The following is an 18514-nucleotide window of genomic DNA, read 5'->3' on the forward strand; positions in this document are numbered from 1 at the left end:
TTGCGGTAGCTGTTTCGCTCTAAAAACCAATGATCTGCTGCTGGCCCCGCCCCCTTCAGGAAGAAAACTCTGTTTAAAACAGTGTTAAACCAGTACTTTCTATCGTCTCGCTTCCTTTCTGAGGACCATTTTACATTAAATATCTCTGAATTCTCAGCTCAGTTGTTGTTTTATCTCCTGTGTTTGGTGAGTGTGTCAGATGTTAAAAAAAATTATTATAGCTAATTTAGCCTCTGTAAACAAAGCCACTGCTGGTTAACGTGTCGTCTGGGTTAGTTATGGACAATTTTTCCAGTAATTTTGGTCATCTTGTGCATTTTTTAAGGAATTTTGGACACTCTTAATATTTTGGACAAATTTTGAACAAAATGTAAATATTTTCATGAGTTTTGAGTCATTTTGGACAAATTGTAAGTTATTTTCAACATATTTTGATTGTTTTAGTCAACTTTTGAGCCATTACCTACAAATTGTGAGTTATTTCAAACACACCGGTAAGTTTTAAGTCATTCAGGATAATTTTTTGATAATTTTGGAAAGGTTTGAATGCTCAAAAACTGTTGTGTTCACTCTTACAGCAGAACATTTGGTGAATTTGGTTTGTGGTTTAAGTCAATTTGCACAAATTTCAAGTCCTTTTGGACAAAATTTGAATCATTTTGAACCCATTTTAATTATTTTTTAATGTATTTTCAGCTAATTTGACAGGTTTGAGTGCCTGAAGACTCTTGTGTTCACGCATAGCCAACAGCAAAACATTTGGTGAGTTTTGTTCATGTTTCAGATATTTTAGAGTTTTCAAGTCAATCTGGACAATCTTTGGACACGTTTTTAAGTAATTTTTGTCAAGTTTTGGTGCACTGAAGTATCAGCAGCCAGTTTTAAAGTCATTTTAGGCTATTCTCCAACTCATTTTGGGCAACTTAGACACGCCTTTTTTTTTTAGTTTGGACAAATTTTGAGTCATTTGACTGGTTGCAATTATTTTTGGAGAAGTTTTGAGTCACTGTGGACACATTTTTTGCTATTTTGAACATATTTTAAACAATTTTGGACTAGTATTGAGTCCTTTTGGACAATTATCAAGTCATTTTGTTATCTATTAGTGTATGAAGACTAACAGCCAACAGCAAAATATTTGGGGAGTTTTGTTTGTGGTTCAGACATTTTAGAGTCCGGCAGCTGTAGAAAGTAAACAAACCTGGTGGACTGAGAAGCAGCTGCTCATTCTGATTGGAAGCAGAGAGGGGGCGGAGCTACACAGAGCTGGATGCCTATTGGTTCTTCAGTTTCTACGTAAAAGTGTTGAGGAATGCTGTAGTAAACGTCTTCATATTCTCACAGATTTTATTTCACACCTGCAACATTTTAAGACACAATAAAACACAATAACAGATTTTCACCGGGAAGGAGGATTTTAAACATTAGAAAACGTCCTCATGATTTAATACATCAGCTGCTAACAGAAAACCTTAACGCTAGCTTGGATTTTATTAAAACAAAGACCGGTAAAAGACGAGGCGAGAGGCTGGATGTTGAACCATTCATTTTATTGAGCTTCACAGTCCAGTAAACACCTTTTAAAACGGAGCTCTACGTGAGTTTACAGAGAACAGAAGAAATAAGAAACTTCCTGCCTACAGGTTCAGAAAATAAAACGCTGCCCTCCACCTGAACCACAAAGTGACTCTGGAGACTCTCAAACTTTAAATGAAGTCTTCCTCGAACAGTCAGCGTTGAAACTAAGCACTTAGAAGCAGGACAGAGAGCAGATTACATAAACACAGAAGGCTGATTTAGGCTCCGGTAGCTGTGGTTCTATAGTCACTGACCAGCAGTCGGGTCAGACAGGTGTCAGACAGGTGTCAAAGGTCGTGTCAGAGGTCGTGGAGGTCTTGATGTCGGTCGGTCTGTCAGGTCAGGTGTCATTGTGTCATGACAACAGTCGCCTGGGGAACAAGAAGCTGCAGCGTTATTGACAGGAAGAGAGAAAACTGGCAGCAGAAACTTTAACTGTCAGTCTGAAGTCTGGAAACCTCTGAACCCCAAAAACCCTCATTTTATCTCAGAAAAGCAGGAGGATGGAAAAACAAACAGCTGCTCATCTGTGACGTCCAGTTCTGCCTTAAAAACCAACTTCAAGCTTAAACTTTATGCTTTAAACTCACTTTGTTCTTCATGTCTCATTTAAAAAGTCACCAAAAAGTAACAGTTTGCACTAATCAGATTCTGTAAAACCCAAAAAAGTGTGAGCTCCTTGGTGCAGCTATAAACCCAGGATTAATTCAGTCATGTGAGGAAAATAGTGAGATGTTTAGGATGAACTGCAGGCAGTGTTTACGAAAATCAAATGACAAATACCTCTACAGTACGTGGAGTGACCATTTATTTTCAATATTAAACCCCAAATAGATACAACTCAAACATCTTCTGTGCTGCATTAAAAAAGCAAACACATGAGGTCCTCAGTTTACAACGTCCTCGACTTACAGCATTTCATTGTAACATTGGAACTGTTTACGTGCAGCGAGCTGACGAGCGGAGCGGATGAATAGGTCGTGACACGGTGCAAACAGACGGGTTTTTCCCCCTTTCTCCGGTTGTACTCCACCTTGGATTGTGCTACGTTCACTAACTTTATACCTTCATTATGGACTCTTCTGATGCTTCGAGGAGAAGAAAAGCTGCCTCCATGGAAGTGAAATTAGATAGAATAAAATGCCGGGAACATGACTTTCCCGAAGAACTGATCAATATTGTGATGCATGCTTTGTTTATGTTTTTGCCAGAGTTCCAACTTACGGCAAAAATCGACTCATCAATCTGTAGGAACGAACTTTGATGTAATTGGAGGACCCCCGTATATTTAATCTGTTCAATTTCTTTTTCCCAACACCAAAAAAACTCAACATACCCGATATACAGTACTGCTCAAAAGTTTGGGGTCACTTAGAAATGTCTTTATTTCTGAAAGAAAAGCATTATATTTTTCAATGAAGAGATCACATTAAATGAATGATAAATCCAGTCTAGACATTGTTAATGTGGTAAATGACTATTCTAGCTGTAAACGGCTGATTTTTAATGGAATATCTCCATAGGGGTACAGAGGAACATTTCCAGCAACCATCACTCCTGTGTTCTAATGCTACATTGTGTTAGCTAATGCTGTTGAAAGGTAACCTTGCCAGCAAGTTGATTTCTCGCGATATTTGTGAGTTCACAAATCTCTCAAGAAACCATCTTGCTCCGCTCCCGCATTCACTGTTCGTACAGAGCCAAGTTGGTTCGGGCCAATCACGCAGCAGTATTCGTGTGTGGGGCGGGATATCCGGGTGTGAAGACGACACCAAGCGCCAGTAGATCAAAACAAACATGGCAACGGAGGACAACGATCGTGTAGATGCAGCTATTAAGTCAGTTTTAGCTGAATCTCCTATCGCTTCTTTGAAGGAAGAACAACGAGAGGCGCTTTGTGCATTTCTGGATGGTAAAGATGTTTGCTTTTTTACCTACGGGTTTTGGTAAGAGTTTAATCTACCAATTGGCTCCGCTCGTTGTGAAGATCCCGCGATTGGCTAAAAACAAACCTGTCAGAGGCGGGACATACTGTTGCATTGTCCAATCCGTGCCTCTTTCCTCCGAACGGATTTACATGGAGCGGTCCCAGATTGATATTGTGGAGTACTATCAAGTACTACACGATTATTAATCTGGCTATTGCCAGGTTAGCTGAAAGGCTCATTGATGATTAGAAAACCCTTGTCCAATTATGTTAGCACATGAATAAAAGTGTGAGTTTTATGGACAACATGGAATTGTCTGGGTGACCCCAAACTTTTGAATGGTAGAGTGTATTCGTGTAGGGCTGCAGCTAACGAAGCCTCCAGTAATCGTCAAAGCATTAAACGGCATCAAAAGCAGAAGGTCGGTGCATGTATTATGTATGCACGATGCAGCGCGGATGTCCGCGTTTAGATACAGCTGTATAGTAAACGCTGACATCCGTGTTTACGATAGATCGCGGATGTCCGCGCTGCATTGTGCATACATAATACATGCATGATGCAGCGCCAATGTCCGTCCGTGTTCCGCGCTCCGGTCGGATGGTGATTTCTGTTGCATTGCGCGCTCACTTCCGCTTTTCATGCCGTTTAATGCTTTGACGATTACTCGAGGCTTCGTTAGCTGCAGCCCTATATTTGTGTACTTGCTGCTCTGTTTAAGCACTGCCTGCAGTTCAGCCAAAAAAAAAAAAAAAGGCTGAATTAGGATTCACTACTGCACAGAATTTTGTGTTTTTACAGAATGAGCTTAGAGGAGTCTCTTCTTGATAAAACGACAAAATAAAGTTTTCAGATTTGGTTCATTTTCCCTCCAACAGCACATCACAGATGATTAGGACCACTGGAACGTTAAAAAGCTGAGTTTTTTGCTGATAAATGTTGACATTTTGACTTTTCATAATAGATAAAATCCTTTTTTAAATCTGCTGGTGGTTTCTGGGTTCAGAGGCTACAGAAACATGTCTGTACATTCATAAAAAAGGAGGTGAAAATGTGTTTCTTTACTGTGCTTATGTTGCACCAACCATGACTCAGGCCTCAGACAGACGTTTACAGTGTCTATAAATCATCATATAACCATAATAATAATAATAATAATAATAATAATAATAATAATACTAACTGGTCCCGTACTGGTGTCCTCTGCTACACGTGATACTCACCGCCGGTCGGTCCTAGTAGGTCCGAGGACGTTTGTGCGACTCCTCTCTAGGAGGATCGGCCAGCATCACCTTCATCTTCACTCCGTTAACAACGTGACCGTGGAGCGTCGCCATGGCTTCATCTGCACACTGAGAAACACAACAACATGAAGAAAAGAGGGAAGGACTGGATTTTAGTTTGAAATGCAGCTAAAAAGCACAAAAAACGAGTACGAGAGCTGATCAAGGAGAGTTTGAGCATCTGTGTTAAATGCTTTTGTGGGTATAAACGGGTGAAGCTCAAACTTCCTTAGATAATGAAACATCAGATCCAGCAGCTGGAAGATGTAAACTTCATGTGGAGGATCGTCATGGCGACCAGAGGGTCTGCAGCGACCATCAGGAGAACAAACAACAGTTCAGCTCTTCACTCAAAGTGCTGCAGCAGCACTGAGAGCAGAGCGAAGACACGACTTCAAGTTTGGATCAGGTGCAGCTCTAAACCAGGGCTGTCCAACATGAGGCCCGTGGGCCAAAGTGGTCCTCCAGAGGGTCCAATCCGGCCCTCCAAGTTTAAAAACTCCAGAGAAGACATTAACTGCAGATTGTAAATTAGTACAACTATAAATTTAAACTCATTTCTAGACCATGACAAGTTTTTTTGATCATAAAGTAAAATACTAGATTGTTCTTTTGTCATTTTGTGTCTCATTTTTGGAGTATCTTGTCTTGTTTTGTTGTTTTGTCACATGTTCTGTTGTTTTGTTTCTTCTTTTTCTCACTTGTGGTTTTTGTCTTTGTTTTGTATTTTGCTTTATTTGTTGTTTTTTTGTCTTGTTTTTGTCATTTGTCCATTTTTCGCCACTTTTGTAACTGTCGTCTGTTTTGTGTCGTTTGTCTCATTTTTTTGTCATTTTGTGTCTCATTTTTTGGAATATTTTGTCCCGTTTTTGTTGTTTTTTGTCCTATTTTGACATTTGTCTCATGCTTTTGTTATTTTGTGTTTCCTTTTTGTCTCATTTGTTATTTTGTGTTTTTGCTTTATTAGCAGTTTTTTCTTGTTTTTGTCTGTTGTCCATTATTTTGTCGCTTTGTAACTTTTTGTCTAATTTTTATCTCTTTTTTGTTTTGTCTCATTTTTGTAATATTTTGTCTCTTTTTTAAAATCTTTTTCTGTCTGACTTTAGCTTGTCCCATGTTTCTCATTTTTTGTCTCATCTGTATCATTCATGTAAGTTCTTGTCGCCTTTTTGTCGTTTTGTTTGCCTCATACAGTAAAATCCTACATCATTCGGCTCCAGATGACTAAATGTTGTGTTCCTTTGTAGATAAACTGATCTATAAGTTGTAATGTGGAAATGAAACTGAGGCTGAATGCTGCTGAACCTGAATTGGTTTTTCAGAATAAATTTCAGGTTGTTCATAATGTTTTATAAAAAGATAATTCCTTAAATGTGAACATTTTAGCAGTAAAAAGAAACATGAGGTTGTGGTTATTTACTCTGTGGTTTTACTGGTCACTGGAGATCAAACTGGGCTGAATGTGGAGCCTGAACTGAGCTGAGTTTGACTCTCCTGCTCTAAACTTTCCGATCAGCTCTCCTATCTGTGATTCTACCTTCTTTCATCATTCAGGAGTTTATCACCTGTTTGTCTGCGTACTTCATGTATCCCACTTTCCTTCCTGGAACCAGATGGACCTCGATGAGGGACCCAAAGCGGCTGCAGAGACAGACGGAGGCAGAAATAACGTTTATTCACTTTAATAGCAGCGTTCCAGCACTTATCTTTACGTCTGAATCGATGGAACCTCTGACCTCCTGGCTAATGGAGCGTCATTCTGACAGAGCGTTTAACTCGTCAGCGCTTTCTGACAGAGTAATGAGAGAGTAAAGTGATGTTTACCAGAACACGTCTTCCAGCACGTCGGGCGGCAGCGGCGACGGACTGAACACCACGAACAGACGCTCCTTGGACTTGCTGTCGGGAGGAGCCAGCTTCTTCAGCGGCGGCAGACTGACGTCGGTCTGAATCCGAGACATCTGAGAGACGGCCGGGAAGTTCTGGAGACACAAACACAGAGGATTTTAGAACATTTATATAAAACACACGGGTAAACACTGGATACCCTCGTCAGCATCATTCCTGGGTTCGGTGGCTTAAATTTGACAGATTTTTGGCTGCAGGTTTTCTGTCTGAAACATCAGAAATCGGCACCAAAGAGCAGCAGATCGATGCGACGACGTTAGAAATGAGGCGTCGGCTTCAGGAACTCACAGGAGGTTTCATCACTTGGCTGGTTGAAGGTCCGTTCCACACTGAAGACATCATCTGAGCTGCAACAAACTGCATCGCCATCCGACCTACAGGACTGAAACACAAACGAATAAAGACGTGAAGAAAAGGAGTCAGACACACTTTAGAGTATCACATGGAGTGTTGTGGTGAATAAATGTGATATTTGTTTGTGAAAGAAAAAACATGTTAGAAAGTGACTTTAATATTTGCCGTCTTATTTTGTGTCCCTGAATTTATTTTAAGTGTCATTTTCATAATCCATCCATCCATCCATCCTCTATACACCACTTTATCCTCACTAGGGTCATGGGGGGTGCTGGAGTCTATCCCAGCTGACTCAGGTGAAGGCAGGGGACACCCTGGACAGGTCACCAGTCTGTCACAGGGCTACATATACAGACACACAATCACACTCACATTCACACCTACGGACAATTTAGAGTAATCAATTAACCTCAGCATGTTTTTGGACTGTGGGAGGAAGCCGGAGTACCCGGAGAAAACCCACGTATGCACAGGGAGAACATGCAAACTCCATGTGAAAGATCCCAGGCCGGGATTTGAACCGGGGATCTTCTTGCTGAAGACGAAAGCGCTAACCACTACTCCACTGTGCAGGACCCTTTTTAACATGTATATCAGAAATAAGATGCATCCTTTTACTGTCTGGTCCTCTCCAGAATGTCTTACTGTGGTTTTGTTTTTATGTTCCACAAAAGTTTACACATTTTCTACACCAGGAATGCTTCTATGTCTACATCTGTGCCTTGTGAGGTTTACTTAGTGTCTACTTATGTTCATATTTAATCCATAAATCCAGTAATTCTCTGGACTACAAACACTTTCTATACATTTTTCCTCCCATAAATTTATAAACAAGTTGAATTTCTTTGGTATTTTACTTTTAAAAACATGGATTTAACATATTTAAAGTGCCTTCAGGTGTTACTAAGAGTGGAAAATGTTGACTTTATTTGTATTATTTAACTAAATACATTATTAGCATCTAGATCATTTCCAGACTGTATAAACAAAACAGTTTAGTATGGTACAGAGTCTGCTTTATTTCTGGATAGATTTGGATTATTTTGATGGAATATCGGGATTTTCAACATATTTAGATTTGGTTCATTTTCCACAAGATCTACACGTTATAAGATGAGTTCAAGGACCTTTGGAAATGTGAAAAAACATCAGCTCTTTCAGATTTCTTTCATAAACGCTGCTGGATTTATGGTTCAGAGTCAACGTTATTATATTTATTTATTTATTTTTGTCCTGTTTCATATTATGACTGTTTTAAGGGGAGTTCTGAATGATGTTCTTTTTAATGATTCATGGTTTTTATTACTGTTGTGTATTAATTAATTCAACCAACATATTAAAGTGAGTCCAGTCGTCTGATTTTAGTGCGACTCTTTAACATCTGTTCAAGATGACAGAGGACAAACAGCCTCTTGGCTGCATTTACAGCAGAATTTATTCATTTAAACTGTCTCTGTTGAACAAACCAACAAATAAAAAAACCACAAAAATTGTACGTCCCACACATCAAATTTCAAACATTCCATGTACAAAACACTAAAACATGCAGTAGTTGTGTAAATGTTCTTATCCTGAGACCAAATCTAAAATAAAACTAGGAGAAAAGAACGTTTGAAAATGTTTTAAATATTTTAAACACCAAATCAGTCTGGAGTTTCCCCTAAAACGACATTTCTCTCTTGTCCCCTGATGACCAAACTGAGTCTCTAATGAAACTGTTCAAATGAAATGTAAACCTCCTTTTTTGGTTCTATTTCTTCAGTGATGTTTCTTGTAATTGTGGGAACATTTTTTTTATCAACAAAATGTTTTAAATAATAATTACTACACATGGAACGTGTCCCACAACTACTCTGTTGCTGACATTTTTGTCTTTTGTGTCTTCTGTCATTTTCTGTCTTATTTTTGTTGTTTTATGTCTTGTTTTTGTCGTTTAATTAATTAGTGTTCTAAAAGAATGTGTAGATCAAAGCTGTGTCCTCTCTTCTATTTTCCATCTTTTCATCCATTGTCAGTCTTGATTGAATGTCTCTCTCTACCTCATATTATCAGGATCAGACTCATTCTTTGGTCAGTTTGTCCTCTTGGTCAGCAGTAACAGCTAGCTAAATATCTAGCTTCTACTGCTGAGAAAAAGATCACATTAGCATGGATTAGAGTAGGGTTAGCAGCAACACAGAAAACATGGAATAAAAATGCTACCATTGACGTGGAAGCTTTGATAGTTTGTTACCTATTATTGATCAATATGAAGCAGAAAACTGGTTTATTTTTCAAATGTTCTGAAGCCCAAATGTCCTCTAATTCTAGAACGACCCAGAAGCTAAAAACCAGATTTGAGTGAGAAGTTCTTCACTGTACAGAAACTATCTAGAAACTAGTTTCTTTAAGCCTGCAGGCGCCGACATCCACCCATGAATATTTAACAACAAATAGAAGGCGCTGAGAGGACGTGAGGACAAGGTCACGTTTAACGACGGCTGGCATTTTGGTCCCTCAGCTTTAATTAGTGGATTATTAACTTTAAAGGGCACTTCCTCTCTGAGACTCCATTAATCTCTGACCCCACAGAGCGTTCGTCGGCCGTTACCTGCTGCGATCTTCTCCGTCGTCCACAAAATTTACGGCCAGCCTGTTTCCAGGTGGATACTCGAAGCCGTTCAGCTTCTCCTTGGCGTAAACCGCTGATCCCAGATTACTGTAGCGAATGAGAGCGTGACCTGAAGGCAACACGCAGCAAAGTTTAGGTTCATTAATATTAACAGTAAATCAGTGCAGCTTTATGTCCTAAACTCATTAATAACACCAATAAATGTCAAATGATTCAGGCACCTGTCAAGTAAACAACATAATTTGTTTCTTTTATTTGTTTCACATCGTCACAAATCAAAGATCTTTGGTTGTTTGTCAAACCAACAAAATAATTAAAAGATTACATTTAGAAACTGCTAATTTATTATTACCTAATTGAGCATAAGCAGCTCTAAATCAATCAAATCAAAATCTAGCGCTGACAGACAAAAAAACAGATGGAAAGAAATGATTAATTCCAAAACTACACAGAGCATTAAAAGAAAGATTTTTTTTTAGTAATAATCCTTTATAGAAAAAGGTTTTGTGTGTTTAATCCTCAAATCTCTAAAGAAATCACTAAAATGACATTTTTCAGAGCCAGAAACTGAAAACAAGAAGAATGGACAGATTTTGTGCTTTCCGACAGTCCTTGAATGCATCATAAATCAAATCACGTTGTTCTGCGGGTCTAATTGAGAAATTCTCTAAAAATTAGCAGTTATTTCTAACCAGATTCTTTAAAAAACTAAAAATTCTGTGACTCTCGGCACAACTGTGAAGCCATCAGTGACTCAGCTGTGACCGACGGTCACGAGACAAAAACTGAGCAAGTTTTCGGCTGAACTGCAGGAAGTGTTTCAGTATTTTTCTAGTATTAGTAACACCGGTGGACACTTAAAAAAATGTTGTACAAGTTGATTCCTTTTTTTTGTAAAATAAATAGTCAAAGAAATGTACCTTTCTGCCTACTTCTGGTTAGCGGAGGAAGCACTTGATTTAAGCCAACTGTAAATTCTGATTTACTTATGTGAACTTAATACACAAAAAAAGACTATTTTTTTTAAAAAACTTGGTCTAATGGCATCAAACAAAGAGGAGAAACTGCTGTTAGATGTTTGATTCATGAATCTATCGATGAGATACTAAACCTCACATGTTGCAGAGGTTTTTTACATTTTGTAAAATAAATAATCGACAAAACTCCGTGTTTTTCTATCATTTACGGTGCTATAACTGTGTTTTACCGTTTCTGAGTTCTCGCTGCTTCCATAGAGATGTAGGATGTTTTTATTTTAAGTCACAGTGAGTAAAAATGCAACATGAAGGGAAAAACACCCAGTAACAGCTTTTAGTTTGAAGGCTTTAACCTGATGGCAGCTCTTTAAACCCAAATCCTGCTTCCTCCTACAGTTTCCTGTTCATTAAATCAGCATCTCCAGACTTTTTCACACCACACACGAGTTTCTATGGACAAAACAAATAATCTTTTGTTTTTAATAGAAAAAAGTGTCCTAAAAGAAGGAAGCTGCTTTTTATTGTTAATTATGTGGTTATTTTTTCTTCTGTCAGTCAAAAAAGCTCTCCAGAGACGTTTTGATTCATTTTGGGGTTAAACTGACGTCTTCATTTTATGGCCGGGCATGAAAAGTCAAAAGTCAAGTGCAGGAAATGAACACAGATGGAAGTGATGGGAAGACGAGCTAGCCAGTTTTCAAAATAAAACACCCTGCAAAATCTGCTGGAAGTAAAATTAAAAAATAGAGAGAGAAATTAACTGCAACTCTGCTTTACAGCGTCAGAAACCACATCATCTGCTGTTTCCATCTAAAATGAAACATCTGTGATAAAATATTCTACACTTGTAGTTCCTGCAGGAGCCTTTTCTGGAACATCAAACTGGATTTTACAGTATTCTTTGGTAAAAACACATCTGATTGAAATGCAGAGTGTTTCAGAGCTTTTAGAGTTTGTGTTTGATGCCAACCTTTGCTCATGCCGTAGGCGTCTCTCTGCAGCTCGCAGTACTCCATCCCAGGAATCAGGTCGAACAGGGCGAAGATCTGCTCCTGAGTCAGAGCCGCCCGGGTGGAAATCATCAGGCATCGAGTGAAGTCACCGGAGCGGTAGTCCATCACCGGGTAGTTACCGGGGTCGCCTGGAAAAAAGAGGAAAAATATCAGGTTAGTAAAACAACAGAGGAAAACCCTGAATGAATTTATCCAGAAAGCTGTTTTATGGTCACTTCCCATAAAGAAAAAATCCTTTTGTAGCGCCTAACACTTTTATCTTAAATTACAGGTCTCATACAATAAAAAAAAAAAAAAACACATTTTATTGTGTTTTGTTGGTGCATAAAACTTGGAGGTCTAAAGTAAAAGCAGTGAGAATATGAACACAGATTTCTATCAGAATGAGCAGCTGCCTCACAGTCCTCCAGATTTATTTACTTTCTACAGCTGCTCAACTCAAACATCTAAACCACAAGAAAATCTGTCAGCTGCAAGAGTGAACACAAGAGTCTTTATGCACTAAAACTTGTCAAAAATGGGCAGAAAAACTGTTCAAAACGACTCAAAATTTGACCACAGTGACTGAAAACTCTTACATATCTGAACCACAAACAAAACTGATCAAATGTTCTGTCAGCTACAAGAGTGAACACAAGTCTTCATGCACTCAAACTTGATGGAAATGGCCTGAAAAATTATCCAAAAAGACTCGATACCAGTCTAAAACTCATCAAAATGACTCAAAAGTTTCTCCAAAATGACTAAAAATTCATCCATAATGTAAAAAAATAGGTTGTTGCTAGAGGTACGGACCCCAGGCTACGGATACGGACCCGTATCCGTAGACACTACCATAAAAATATGTTCAAAAGAAGTTAGAATTTGCTGCAAGAATGAACACAACAGTCTTCATGCGTTCAAATGAGTTGAAAACGGCCTGAAAAATTGTCTAAAATGACTCGGAACGCATCCAAAATGTGCTCAAAGTCACTCTACAGTTTTTTTTCTGTTGGCTGTAAGAGTGAACACAAGAGTCTTCATGCACTGGCAGCATCCGAGGAATTGAACACCTGGTGGATTATTATTGATGCTAATGTGTTAGCATGTTGTACAGCTAATAGTGACATCTGACAAACTCACCAAACACAGGAGATTAAAACAACTAAGCTGAGAATTCACAGACATTTAATGTAAAATGATCCTCAAAGAGAGAGTTAGAGGATAGAAAGTCCTGGTGTAACACTGCTTTTCACAGAAACAGAGAGAGTCTTCTTCCTGGCTAGCAGCTCAACAGCCTCTTTAGAACTAAAACCAGGAGATTCATGGAGGAATTAACCGTCTTTGTGGTGAAAATTTAACTAAAACTGGCCATAATATGGAAGTTTGCATCTGAATTAGGATGCATGGCTAAGACTCACCCATGGGGAAGGAGTACTGGTTCATGTTGTCTCCTCCGACAGAATAATCTCCTCCTCCTCCTCCTCCTCCTCCTCTTCCTCCTCCTCCTCCTCCACTGTAATCTTCTGTGACTGTAGCTTTGGTTCGAGGTTCAGCCAGAATCGCCCTGTAGGCTAAAAAAAGAAACACAAACATTATGATTATCATCACAAAACAAACGCCATTTTAATTTAATTTAACCAGTAAGAGTCTGAAACTTACTTTTGTCACAGTTTTCTATGGCGTTTGCAGCCTGGGAGGGTTTGTAGTATCTCACATAGCCCAGTCCTTTACTTTCTCCTGTGAACTTATTTTTGATGATCACACAATACTCGATATCTCCATATTCCTAAAAAAGACAAGAACACAGGCAGGGATTAAGAGGTTTACCATCAATGTGGAAAGTTTTTTGGGGTTTATACTTAATTCAATACCTTCATTAAAGTGAAAACTGTCAAAAAAGAACAACTAGAGAGCCTTAAAGTTCAGACGGCCAAAATGATTCCCCAAACTGACTCAAAAATAGTCAAAAATGGCTCCAAATGTGTCCAAAATTTCTGAAAATGTGCTCAAAGTGACTCAAAATTAGTCTAAAGTGACTTCAAAGCTGTAAAATGTCTGAACCACGAGCAAAACTCCCCAAATGTTCTGCTGCTGGCTGTAAGAGAGAACACAACAGTCTTCACACATTTAATCTTGTTCAACACTACTTGAAAATTTGTCCAAAATTACTCAAAACATGTCCAAAACTGATTAAAGTGTGTCCAGAATGACTCAAAACGCATCCAAAACTTGTAAAAATATCTTCAAAATGACTTAAAATTTGTCCTAAATTACTTGAAATCTCAAAAAAGTCTGAGTCACGAGTAAAAAGTTCTGCATTCGGTTGCAAGATTGAGCACAAGTCTTCAAGCACTCAAAATTGATGAAAACGGTCTAAAAAATTGTCCAAAATGACTCAAAAACTCATCTGAAACTAATAAAAAAATTTATAACTTGACTTGAAAGCTCTAAAATGTCTGACTCAAGGGCAAAGTTCACCAAATGTGCTGTAAGAGTGAACACAAGAGTCTTCATGCACTCATCACTGACCAAAATTTCCTGAAAAATTGTCCAAAATGATTCAAAACATGTCCAAAATTAATCTAAATGTGCTCAAAGTGATTCTGCAAAATGCTGAAATGTGTTTTTGGGGGATTATACATAATTTAATACCTTTAATAAAGTGAAAACCGATATTGTGGTCAATATAGAATAATTAGAGCCTAAAATGAAATCGAAAAGTCCAGGAGTTCGAGCAAACCAGCATAAACCACAAGAATACATGATGACAACATGATTTCTGAGTTAAATGCAAATTTCATTCTCATTTTTCCGTTTGTACATTTTATGGCATTTCTAGGTTTGTTTTTATTACATAAAAACAGGAAATAAAAAACAAAACAGTGAGAGAAGGCATGGAAAAGTCTAAGATACAGAGCAGGCGTATTTACTTTGAATGTGTTTTTCAGGTCCTCCTCTGAGAAGGTTTTGGGGATCATGACGAAGATTCGGGTCAGTTCTTCGTCCTCGACGTCTCGGTGCCTCGTAGACGACCGTGACTGAGCAATAAACACCTGAAAACGAAAAAAATCTGAATTAAACCACAGCGTAATGAAGTTTTTAAAATATAACTTCAATTAAAAGACTACGCAGACTCTCCAACATGTAAAGTTCTGCAGCTGGGCTCCAGTCATCAATGGTGAATTGATTTATCACTGCAGCTCTAGTTTAACATCACATGAATTCTACGTTTTATCTGCATGATGCCATTACATCACAACTTACATGAGTCATATTAACTCATGCAGAAAAGCACTGTCTGTTTAATGCGTTTTAAGAAGCTTGTTTCTGAGACTTGGTGATATAATACGAGATAAATGGAATTCAGCAACACTTGTTCATCAAGATAATTCACATTTCTTCTTGTTTTCAAGCAGGAAGCAGCCTGAATGAAACTGATAACTGAATTTTACTGACATTTTAAAATACAGAAATAATCTGTTTTGTCGTTATCTGATGGCTTATATGCTTTAAAATACAATATTCGTGGTCATTTTGATTCACTACTAACATTTTAGCCACAATAAAGGAGCTGAATTCACTGCTGACAGGTTGAAAACTGGATTAAATTAGCTGAACTGGTTCTTTTGACAGATAAAAACACCCGAGTAGGCTGAAACAGAGCAAGTAGAACGATAAAAATAAAATAAACATCTTGTTGTCGTTTCAAGATAACAAAGGTGTGACGATAATTTCTCCCATATATCAGCTTTTTGTGGATTTTGTAGTTTGTATGAAACGTTAGCTCCGCTTTGTTGTACTGCTAACGTTAGCTATAATGCTAATGCTAACTATGAAGCTAACCGACCGTCTCCTGGCTCCGTTTAAACTAAAACTAGCTAAAATCTAAACTGCGGTGCGTTAACCCGATTCTGTGCCGGTTTTCCGGTACCTTGATGGGCTTCGTCCCCTCCACCAGAACCTTCCCGTGCATCTCCTCCATGGCCAGGCAGGCCTGAGACGACTTTGCGAACTTGACGTACGAGATCCCTTTGGACTCCTTCGTCTGCTTATCTTTGACCACCCAGACCCCCTGGATGTCCCCGAATCCGTTGAAACTCTCCCGGAGCTCATCCTCGGTGATGGACCGGCTGGTGACCACGAACAGGCGGCTGTTGGGCGGGTCGTCAAGGTTCTCGGTGGCTTGTTTGGACGGATACTCCTCCATGTTGCTGCTCTGGTACCGAACTGTCGTCTGCTGCTGCTGCGTTCAGGAGCTGCTCGGAACTTCAAAAACAGGAAATAACGGCCGTTGTTCATCAGTTAAGCCGTGGGAGTCGAGGAATGTCTTTTTTGTTTGTTTGTTTTGTTTTAATATCCTCTGATATGCAAATACAAAAAGCCATGTTAATCATAATAATTAAACGTCTTTATTAACACTAAATGGGTGAAGAAAGAAGGTAGTCTAAGATAGCAGGGTTGAAAAAAGTCCACACATTTATCTTTTTTTCTTGCATTTTTATAATAAAAAAGTAAGTGTATATTCTATTTCATTGTAAACCCAGTAATAGTAATGTGTACAAGGGACTAACCCTAATTATTTTTAGTCAATCAATTGAAAACAGTGCAGTTATCAGGTTTAAATCTTGATATATGTGAGCTTGGACCTCAATTATTTCATCTAATATCTTAATACATGCTTAAGATTTTATAGTATTTATTAAAATATTTTAGGTAAATACAGTTTTGACATTTTGAAGTGTGTAGCAGCTGTTTGTGTCTTTATTTTGTGGAAGATATAGGTGCAGTAAAGGGAATCTTCTAATCATTTGTATGATTCAATCTTTAAATGTGTTGCTTGGTGAAACAATGAGGCAGCTGGTGAGTTAATCTTAACATTTCCTATAGTCCTGAAGGCATCAGTGCAGCTGATAGTGATAGCGTGTTGTGTTTACTGACATCTGCTGCTCGGGAGGTTTAATTGAACCCGTGAATGTTACAAAATGATGCTGCATGAGAGTTTTATAACAGACTTCTGACCTCAGCATCGCTAAGCTTGTGTTGGACAACATCACGAGACAGAAAACAATGTGTTGGGTTCTATGGGCTGCTTAGAAAAACCTGCTGAGAACTCTAATTTACTGTAAATCCCAGAGAACTGCAGCTCATATCAGATATTTGTTTGATTTTAAACTACTAATTTTCTAAGTTGCCTCATTATTGTATTTTCTGTTAGCCAGCAGCACATTTATTTGATGTATTCCCATCTACAACCTCATTTGAAGACTTTTTTTTTTAGATTTTGTGTAATTGGAGGTTGAAAACAAGTTAGAAACTAATGTCGAACTACAACACATAACATTTAACAGGAAGTTCATCCTTTCTAGAACTTCTCCTGATATTTACTGACATCAGGAGAAGTGATACCAACAGAGCAGCAGTTCATGCAAGCAACGCCAGCATCAGTTCTGAGGATTCTCTCTGATAAATACAGAATAAATTAAATCTTTTAAAGAGAATAAAACCATAGAAAGCCACTGATAAAGCACTTAAAATAAATGAAAAATGGGGCACAGATTGATTCTTATACTCAGATCTTCACATACCAACAGTAAATAAATACTAATTGGTTGAGTACATGTCTAGAATTAATGGTTCTACAAGATTATATCACTGACAGAATACTTAAAGATCAAATCCAATGACAATGCATTGTTTTTTAATGGTGGAAGACACATGATGAAGGGAATAATCAGTGAAGCTGCAGCCTCAGAAACACAGATTCAGACTAGCAGGGTTTTCTATGTCACAAACCTAAAGAACCAATCCTGTCGGCTTACAAGGTGGAACTTCCTGTATCATTACACCAGGTCCTCAGTTTACGACGTCCTCGACCTACAACGTTTTATGGTTATGGCCGTCTTCCATGAATTTATTAAGAAAGTCTTGTTCCATCATTCCGACATACAGCGTTTGCGATGTTAAAACAAATTTTGTGCAAGAACTACACTCAACAAAAACATAAACGTAACACTGTCATTTTTGCTCCCATTTTTGGAAGTGTGAATTTTGTGAATTTTGAATTTTGACTCCTTTTTTTATTACCATATAAATTTTATACAGTCAAAGGGCACTGAGGTCATATTTTAAAACAGCTCAGACCTTCTTTTTTGTTAGTAAGTTCTATTTATTTCTCTTCTAACTTGTTAATAGTTCATGTCTTGAGTCTAGACAGATTTTTAATGTATATTTTTTTTCTATGTGTTGTAGTACTGCTGCTAAACGATAAGGCTTTAAGTGAGAATAGATGTGATGTTGTGAGATATAGACTCATTAAATTGTTGTTTCTTAGGATAATAGAACAGGTGGAGCTAATGTTGATACAGGAATGGTCACATAATTCATATTAAAGTTCACATAAGGCAGACGTACAGCAGCTTTGTAGACTTGTATATTTTTTAACCCTGACCTGAGCTGATCTGTCATCGTGGATCACAGGAGGAGACAAAACACAATCTTTGGTTCCTGCTGAGAACCTTCAGCTATTTAAGAACGTCTGTTTTTGTAAAAACAGAAACCCATAAATTAAATCGTTAAGTATTAGTTTGACTTCAGTCTATTGAAGTTTGCGTTAAGTTATTTAATAGACAACAAGTGTGTGTGTGTGTCTGTGTGTCTGTGTGTGTGTGTGTGTGTGTGTGTGTGTGTGTTTGTGTGTGCGTGTTGAAACTGTTTTTTTCGGCCATGTTGTTGTTACTGAAAAACGTAAAAGTGCAAAAAAGTTTCTTTAGGGTTAGCCATTGTTTTGGTCTGGGTTTGGTCTGGGTAAATTAATTAAACCATTCAAAGTGGTTACTCAGTTAAATGAATTATTAGTGGAAGATAATTCCACTGATAATTC

General features: G+C 38.1%; 1 protein-coding gene across 2 annotated transcripts; it reads right to left on the reverse strand.

Annotated features, from left to right (window-relative positions):
- Positions 1-1533: 1533 nt before the first annotated feature.
- On the reverse strand, positions 1534-15894 carry rbm45 (RNA binding motif protein 45). Of its 2 annotated transcripts, XM_022210095.2 has the most exons (11): positions 15566-15894; positions 14565-14687; positions 13294-13420; positions 13053-13205; positions 11610-11780; positions 9642-9771; positions 6986-7079; positions 6614-6771; positions 6355-6430; positions 4730-4858; positions 1534-1949 (listed from the first exon to the last, which is right to left on the reverse strand). In XM_022210095.2, the coding sequence occupies exons 1-10, from the start codon at positions 15839-15841 to the stop codon at positions 4742-4744; spliced, it is 1425 nt and encodes a 474-aa protein (XP_022065787.1). In that variant the 5' UTR covers positions 15842-15894; the 3' UTR covers positions 1534-1949; positions 4730-4741. The 2 variants fall into 2 exon arrangements, with proteins under 2 accessions (XP_022065787.1, XP_051815659.1); XM_051959699.1 differs by having other exon boundaries at positions 1534-4858.
- Between the last annotated feature and the right edge of the window lie 2620 nt (positions 15895-18514).

Source organism: Acanthochromis polyacanthus, chromosome 15 (genome assembly GCF_021347895.1).
Source record: "Acanthochromis polyacanthus isolate Apoly-LR-REF ecotype Palm Island chromosome 15, KAUST_Apoly_ChrSc, whole genome shotgun sequence".
NCBI classification, from domain to species: domain Eukaryota; kingdom Metazoa; phylum Chordata; class Actinopteri; family Pomacentridae; genus Acanthochromis; species Acanthochromis polyacanthus.